Source organism: Echinops telfairi, unplaced genomic scaffold (genome assembly GCF_000313985.2).
Source record: "Echinops telfairi isolate 266 unplaced genomic scaffold, ASM31398v2 ScPeMD7_3533;HRSCAF=4204_0, whole genome shotgun sequence".
NCBI classification, from domain to species: Eukaryota; Metazoa; Chordata; class Mammalia; order Afrosoricida; family Tenrecidae; genus Echinops; species Echinops telfairi.
In genome coordinates this window covers 88,441,745-88,450,560 of record NW_022107431.1, presented here as the reverse complement: position 1 = coordinate 88,450,560, position 8,816 = coordinate 88,441,745, and the positions used below count along the sequence as shown (strand labels likewise).

At 36.8% G+C, this 8,816-nt stretch overlaps 1 protein-coding gene across 1 annotated transcript in view; it reads left to right on the top strand.

Annotated features, from left to right (window-relative positions):
• SLC35A1 (solute carrier family 35 member A1) overlaps positions 1-8,816 on the top strand; it is a 40,343-nt gene that overhangs the window by 15,452 nt on the left and 16,075 nt on the right. Inside the window, exon 3 of the mRNA XM_004696261.2 lies at positions 8,450-8,609. Within this exon, the coding sequence (XP_004696318.1) occupies positions 8,450-8,609 (160 nt within the window). The remainder of the gene's footprint in view (positions 1-8,449; positions 8,610-8,816) is intronic.

Below are 8,816 nucleotides of genomic sequence, written 5' to 3'. Positions count from 1 at the left end.
CTCCCTCCCCGCCCTCCTCCCTCATGAACCCTTGATAATTTATAAATTATTATTTTGCCATGTCTTACACTGTCCAACATCTCCCTTCACCCGCTTTTCTGTTGTAATATCACAATTTCATTTTAACCCCGATTCTTTTCTTTCCTATACTTCCACTATTTGCCAAAGGACCAACTAAAATGTTATCAGTGCACTTAACTTGATTTTTTTTCTGTTGTGTTTAGGCTATTTAACTTTTTAGAGTAAAAATAGCATTGCTTCAGTCAAGAGTGCCTGATCTATGAGGGTAAGTCAAAAAGTATTGCTTCTAGAGTTTTAGTACACACACACACACACACACACACACACACACACACACACGGAGGTTTGCTACAAGTAAAATATCTTTAAACATATCGCTGCAATTAGTGGATGGCTACAGACAGGTTCTCTCAGCAATACATATCTTCTAGTCTCAATAAGATGTCTTAAAAAATATCCCTTTGGAACAGTGGCTTCTGAGTGGACTTTCTGGGCCAGTTCAGTTAAAGGCAGAGGTCAGCTCAGAAGGTTATGGTGACTGCTTTGGGGATCTCAAGGACATCATCTTGGTAGGTTTTCTTGAAGGATGTTGGATGATTCCAGGGGCTAATTAGGAAGAACTTTTTTAAAAACTGAAAACTGCATTGGTGAGGAAAAAAACCAAGAAAATTGGTTTGAGAATTTTTTCCCCATTAAGACAATGCACCTGCTCATTCTTACAGGGTAACAAGGGCTGCCTATGAGAATTTCGTTGGAAAACCTTATTCTATCTGCCCTATGGCCTTCTAATCTTGCCCCTAAATCGGAGGGGGCAGAATTCTTTGGGGAAGGACTAGAGATGGAAACACCACCTTCAGAAGTGTGTAGACCTAGATGGAGGCTAGATCAAGAAGTAATTGCTTCACATTCGGGTATTTTGTATAATACAGGTTTCTGTTTTATAGCAAGACTCTTTGATTTACCCTTATATATGGGGCTAAAAGGGCTATGTATTTTGTTTTTTTAAGAAAGTAATGTTCATTTAGGCTAAAGAACAGAAGGCAGAAAAATGCTTACTCTCTTAAAGAAACCCAAGAAAACTAAAAAAACATGAGGAAACCACTTAATATATATTATTGATATTAGTTAAGATTGCCCTCATAAAGTCAAAGAAGAATGCCCCTTTTGGGGGCTCTTGTGAAAAATGCATGTTTGAAAAACTTTATTTTTATTTCTTTATTTATTTTTGTTTGAAAAACTTTATAAGCAGATATGTAACTTCTTTTTTTTAAGAAAGCAAATAACGACACCATAGAATATCAGCTGTTAATCACCGTCAAGCCGTGTTATGTAAAGTGCCAAGCATCTTCCTCTGAGATTTGTGGCAACTAAATTTGCTGCCTCCATACATTCAGGATTGTTGCTATTGAGTGTGGCAGGCTGCCAAAGAATGATGGCATTAAGGAAAAACAGCCCTTTGTATCCCCATTTAGAAACAGGTGAGAGAAACACCCAGGTGAATGCTGCTAATTTACATTTCATGCATTACTTCCCTGTCAGCTGCAGCTCTTTCCGCTTCTCTGATGAGAAGTCTAGGTTCAGAGACAGTTTAATTTGCTAAAGGTTACCGAGGACGTCATTAGAAGACAAGCTCCTTGAGCTTGCATTTTCAAATTATGAGCCTCGCAGAACAATGAAATGACCAGCTTGGGATTAGCCAGGACTTAGTGACATTGCTATACATTCAGTAATTTTCTTTTTTCCTTTCTTAAACTTTATTTCTAATTGTTAACAATTTACCATGCATGTTTTGTCACATTCTCGCTATGTGTGCATTTGTGTATTTGTAATTTTCCCTCCCTGAACAGAAAAAAAGTTGGTCATATATATCTATCTCTCTTTTCTCTAGTGCTTATATACTAAAAACAAGGACCTTCTCTTACATAATCACAATAAAATGATCAAAAGCAAGACATCAGTAGTACTCAAATAGTACTATTATCTACTCATCTTAGAAACATTTTGGCAGTTGCCTTACTAATGTCCTGTATAGCAACATGATTTCTGGAACTGAGATCTAGTTTAGGATTGCCTGATGATATTTAGCTGTCAGTCTTCTAATTCCTTTAATCTAGAGTAATTCTTCCTTTCATGCCCTGGAGCTTGTTAGAGAGCATAGGCCATTTGTTTTATAGAATGTCTCTCTGATGTTTTCTTATGATCAGATTTAGTTTGAAGGGGTCACAGATACCACAGAAATGATGTATCCTCAATGTATTATATTGCACCCGTTAGCAATTGTGTCCCATTACTGGTGACGTCTTGATTCAAGGACTGTGCACAGTTTTTCCATGGCGTGTTATCATTCTCCATTTTGTAATTAGTAAGTATCTTGTGGAGAGATACTTGAAAGTAGGTAAACGTGGTCTTTCTTGTCACACTTTTACTCACTAGTGTTCCTCTCTGAGAGTCTTTCCTGTAGCAGTTACTACTGCGGTGGTTGCCAGCTGATTAAGTTTCTAATTCTGTCACTCCCTGTACATTTATAATTGGCATTCTACTTAGGGGAGCTTTCCCTTCTTTTTCACTTATTCATTCTATCACCACGGACTCATGGCTTTATTTTATGGCTTATATCTTGTTGCTATCATTATTTAATTTGATCCTTAAATTGCCCCAGATTTGGATAGTGGGGTCTCCTCCTGTTTTTTGTTTGTTTTTAAATATTATTTTCTTGTTAATTTATATATAAGTCTTAAGAGTAGTTTTTTTAACCTCTTACTGTAGTAAGAAAGATATCCTAGGCTTATCTTGTACTTTCCCTACATCAAGCCTGAAATCAAGTTTTCTGTGGAACCTATGTTTAGTAGAGAATGACATTTAGAAATCAAGCTAGTATTTGATATAAACATTCCTATTGGGGTATCATTGCTCTGTGCTCTCTCAACAGATAGAACTAGGAAATAGTGTAAATGTACACCCATGTGTGACATGGGGGCTCAAAGAGTTCATGAAAAATTGGGATTAAAAGATAACGATACATTCCATGAATTTTATGGAGCCTTGTATTTCTTATATTGTGTAACAAGGGGGCTCAAAGAGTTCATGGAAAATTGGGATTAAAAAATAATGTTACATTCCATGAATTTTTTGTAGCCTTGTATTTCAGCGTGAGTGGGGTGTGTGTACGTTGGCATAATGACTTCTATATGAATTCATTGCTACCTCTAAGTCTGATCCAATACCACAGGATTCACTCCAGCCTCTCCCTTCCTAGCCAGGAGCCTAGTGGTGTAGTGGTTATGTTTTGTTAATCATAAGGTCAGCAGTTCAAAACCACCTGCGGAACTTTTATCTTGTCCTATACGGTCACTATGAGTTGGAATTAATTGGAAGGCAATGAGTTTATTTATTTGTTTATTTTTGTTTTCTCTTTTCCCATATTTATTTACCTTTGCCATTGGTGTCAAATGGTGCCTCCTATTATCCCCAGTGTACTTTCTACTTTCAGTCTTAGAATAGGTAATAAGTACTTTTAGAATTTCTAACTTAAACAGTTATGAAAAGCAAACTTACCTATTAAAGTTTAGTACTCATAGATTGCTTGTTGTCTTTAATTTTAACACACATAGCAAAAAAACCTCATGTTTGAGAATACTCAGGTTCATTCTTTCTCCTTTAGTGTACTTTTGTTTATTCATTTGAAATACTGTCAAATTTGTTTGTTGGTTTGTTTCTGTTTGTACTCTCCGTCCTAGTTAACTTATTTTGAATTTCCAGTTAATATGGAATATGAAATTATGATCTCAAACAGAAGTTAGAACTGCAAGGAAAAAAGGGTGTGGGGGAAGAATTAATGGGTGGCTATTTTATTTTGTTAAATGAAGTTTATAGGATCTAATTGGTAACTTTTAGTTATTTGCTGGGCACTATATGTGATACACATTATATACATGGCTTCACTTTGCTTTTTGTTTTCACCCAGTGAAGTGTTTTACATTAGTGATGGTCCTGTGTCAGTAGAGGGAGATCTGTATCATCCTTTTTAAGAGCTGCTGCTTGGTATTCCATTATATGGATGTAGCATCTGATGGACATTGGAACTGTATCCACCCTTCTGTTGTTAAAAAAGATATCTAATAAATATCTTTTTATAAACACCCTTGGCACATGTGTGATTATATGTCAAATCACTAGTAAGTAAAAAGTAAATGACTAAATCCTGCTGTTGAGGTAAATTAGGTAGTATTTGATGTTGCAAAAGCTTTATATTTTTTGTGTTCTTTTTTGAAGTGTTTAAATTACAAGTTTCTAAGCTATGATTGATTAAAATACAAAGTAGTACAACATTTTGAATTATTTTGGATTTTATAACTATTTACTCCTATAAATCACATGAAAATTTCTTGCTAGAAGTATGCTTATGAAATCCTGCCACAAATATTGGTAATTTTTATTTAAAACCTCCATTGGTGGTATAAAGAGAAGGAAATAAAAACACTTTCACATTGCCTTAGTATAAAGTCAACTTTTTATTGTTTACTTTTCACCATGGTCTATAAAGACTAAGAAGACACTTATCATGATGTATAAATGTAATATACTTTGGGTGTGTTTAGTAATAAACCAAATGTATCTTAATTCTTTGATCTATATACCCACATAAGACTGCAGAAAATTCTATTTCATGTGTGTTAGTCTGGGTACCAGAGAGAAACAATTCCACAGAAACTCATGTATGAAAGAGAGTTTTATGTAAAGGTTAAGTGCGCATCAAGAAAACATCCCAACCCAGTGCTGCCCAAACCCACAAGTCCAACAGTAACCCATATGTCCGACACCAATCCACAAAGTCCTCCTCCATCTCACAAAAGACACACTAAGACACCGACTGCAGGAGGAAAGCCGAATCAGTGAACGTGTAAGCATCTCAGCACTGGCAGGGGTCTCCACACGGCTGCTCCAGCACCCCGGGCTGCATCTGGGTAGGTCCATGTGGCTTGTCCTTGGGGATAATCTAGCAGGAAGTGAGCCTTGCCAGCTGAAGCAGGGAACTGGCTAAGGCAGCTGTACACTGGTCCGATCATCACAAAGCAAGAGACCCAAGAACTAGTAAGGCGAGGCTCACTGAACCATTTATCCCTCCACCCTTCAATTAGCCCCACATGTGTTTATCGGCCAGGTTGGCACAATAAACTTTAACTATCTCATCATGATATAACATAGAATGATTATGGAGGTGTCAGATACTTATGTGTAGTCCCATTGTAGTTCTCTTGCTGACATGTAACTTGCTGTGTTCCATTTTGCACAGTACCTTGGTAGTCTAGCCAAGGATTTTATGCCTCCTAGTATGTGTCCTAGTGGTTCCTCAGCACATCAGGAGCTAGAAGAATGAGGCCTACTTTTGACCAAACATAGATCAGACAGAATTGATTTTAGCCGGGTGATTGGAACTTTAGTCGGAGAGGCAGACATGGACTTCGCTGTGCAATCAGCTCAGAGCTTCAGAGTTTCTTCAGGTAACAAAAGGTTACACATAGATCCTATACTGGTAACTAAAGTCAGACTAATTATTCAAGTAAGAATCACAATGAAAAAGAAGACTATCTGAAAGTAAATTTATATGTGCTATTTGATTATATGGGCTGTTTCTCTTAACCAGCACCATCATTTATGTAATTAAATTTAATACATTTGTATTTAGCAAAAGGTGTCCATTAAGGTGTTTGTGATTTGATTTCCAAGAGTATGTCAGGTCAGGAAAGTAGAGGGAAAAATAATCTTTGGTTTTCTATGTGTTCTTACAGTATGTTCAAGGTTGTCATATACTTAAAATAGATCCTTTATTATTATGTCCCTAATAGGAACCGAAAAGGACAAACCATTGCTAGCATGTAGCTGGAAGATAGGGCGCACGTGTTAGTTTTCGTTAATTTTAGGATGTAAAGCTGTCTACGTGCTTTCAGAAGTATTTGATCCTCATATTATTTTCTGATGTTTTTTGGGTCTTTTCTTCTTTTACTAGTTTTTATAGCATCCTCTGCTTAATTTTACAGCTTCAAAAGATCTTACTATGGTTATATAATACTGCTATCATTCTAAACTAGTGCGGTGTAACTTGAGCTTTTTCAGTAGTTAGCATCCTGGTATATACCTTGGCTTCTCTAATCAAAGAAGGAACCAGAAAAAGACACAGCCAGAAACAGCTCCTAGGCATCCAACAAAAAATATAGTCATCGAACCCAGAATTCCTGGTTGGAAGTATAAACTCCTCCCTGATTCACAATTTAAACAAATATTATAAATTGAACATTCTTTCAAAGGCAGAAGAGCCAAAGGCCTGAAGGTTAAGGCACACTGTGCTTCATTGGTTTGTACTTATAAGGCTGAGGGAGATGATAAAATGGCATTAGCCATAGGAAAAGATAAACAACCACTGTCCTGAAGCCTTTACCGATCTGCTTGGGGAATCATGTGAGAGGTAAATGGATTTGGGAAGACATAGAGTGTTTGTACTGCTAGGATATTGTGCAGCAGTTCCTTGCCATGATATGGTAAAGATCTATCAAGTATATAAATCAGCATTCTAGGAAAACATAAGTCAGTATAGTGAAAACACTGCTCAACACCATCTGTAAGATTGTGCTGTCTCCCACTCCCACCCCCCATTCAGGGTGACAGATAACAGAAACATGGGTGAAGGGAGACAGCAGATGGTGTAAGATTTGAAAATAATAATTGATAACTTATCAAGGATTCATGAGGGTAGGAGAGGGAGGAAAAAATAAGGAGCTGATACCAAGGGCTCAAGTAGAAAGAAAATGTTTTGAAAAGGATGATGGCAGCATATGTACAAATGTGCTTGACGCAATGGATGTATGGATTGTTAGAAGAGCTGTAAGAGCCCCCAATAAGATGAATTAAAAAAAAGAAAAAGATTATATTGTCATGATGCTTATTAATGGTCATTGTGGTAATATTTAATTATATTTTCAAACACATTACTTTGCTAAGGTAGTTCATTGAATTGGACCCCTATAGGTTTTTTTTTCTTTGAATTTTAATCTTCCTACCTTTTAAATATTTTTATTCAATTTTATAATTGGAGGATATGATTTGGGGAGGAAAATTATTCTTTATACTTCAAGATGTCAAGAATATATCAACATTGTAGATTTTTATTAAAAGGCAGCTTTTCAAAAGTGTCAAATATTTAAAAGGCCACTCTTAAGATACCTGGAGCCTCTGCTATGTAGAATTTCTCTATAAGTGATCTTTTGGGTGGTTATGCCTTGGGCTGCTCACTGCAAAGTCAGCAGTTCGAAACCATCAGCTGCTTTTTGGGAGAAAGAGGGTTTTCTACTCCTATGAAGAGTTGCAGTCTAGGAAACCCAGAGGCAGTTCTGTCCTGTCCTCTGGGGTCTCTACGTGTGGCATTGACTTGATGGCAGGATGTTTTCCTTCTTCTGACACACTTTGTAGGCCACTGCCAGATTGCTTATTCTCAGCAAGTTCTTTCATAGATTCACCAGTGAGCTGTGGAGGGTGTTGAATATGGCAACAGAAGCAAGGGCTGTAAATAAGAATGTCTTGTTTTCAGTGGCTTTGACCACATTTTCCATCTTAAAGTATTTCCTTGGAGTCTGGAGTGTTCTACAAGGACTAGATAATCACAGATCATTAATTACACATTATAGACTTTGTGTTCTCAGAATGTTTTAAAGTATTGAAAATATGAAAATTCATATAATCAACAACTGTTGATTATGTTAACCAAAATTACAGAAGCTTACTGGTATTAACATACATATACTTTTGTTGGTATTAGCTAATTATTCAGATTTCCTGCAAAATTATACATATATGTACTTAAGCTTTTTAATGAGAATGTTTATGTAAATAAAAGATATAGTCTCCTGTATTTCATAAGCACTGAATTTGTTTACAGATAAAAATTGATCTAAATTTCTCAGTACTTAACCCAAGTGGTTACCATAATTTATTAAGGCCTTTTTCTTTTTAAAATTTTAATCTTTTGTAGTTTTCTTTTAAAAAATTTTAGAAACTAATATGCTGCCCAGTAAAAAATTAATCAGGGTAAAATTGATGTTATGGGCAGGTAAGGTGGCAGGGGACTCATTCTATTTCTTATTGGTAAGATGTGCAATCTGGTTTTGTGTTATCTCATCTAACATACTCAAAAACTGGAGCTTTGACGAGTAACTGCATTGTGGGCATCCTTTCCCAAGGAGAATTTGTAGCTGTAATTCTTTTATAAGGGTGCATTGTTGGTATGTTTCTTTCAATGACCCTAAAAGTAGTTGGAGATTATTAAAACAAAGTAAGTTTTTAAGTGGCATCAGTGGACTTGAGGGAATGAGTATCAGTAGGATGCTCTTAATTCTTTCTCCCCTCCCCTCCTATCTACCTCCTTTTGTTTTCAAAGAGAAACTGGTAGTCTCGGTAGATTCAAGACGTCTTTAAGAGAAAATGTCTTGGGAAGCCCCCAGGAACTGATGAAGTTAAGTGTGCCTTCACTAGTGTATGCTGTGCAGAACAACATGGCTTTCCTTGCTCTTAGCAATCTGGATGCTGCAGTATACCAGGTAAGTGGAGTTGTTCATAATGCACAACACAGAATTTTAAAAATGATTGTAGGGTGAGGGGCATCACGTCTCATAGTGGGGCTGGCCACGTGGTCCTCTCTGTGGACTGGCTGCTCTATTTGGGGTCATCGTCCTCAAGGCCTGGTGGGCCAGGATGTGCTCCAGTCTCTCCTCATGATGCCCCTCACTGACCCATGGCCCTGCGGG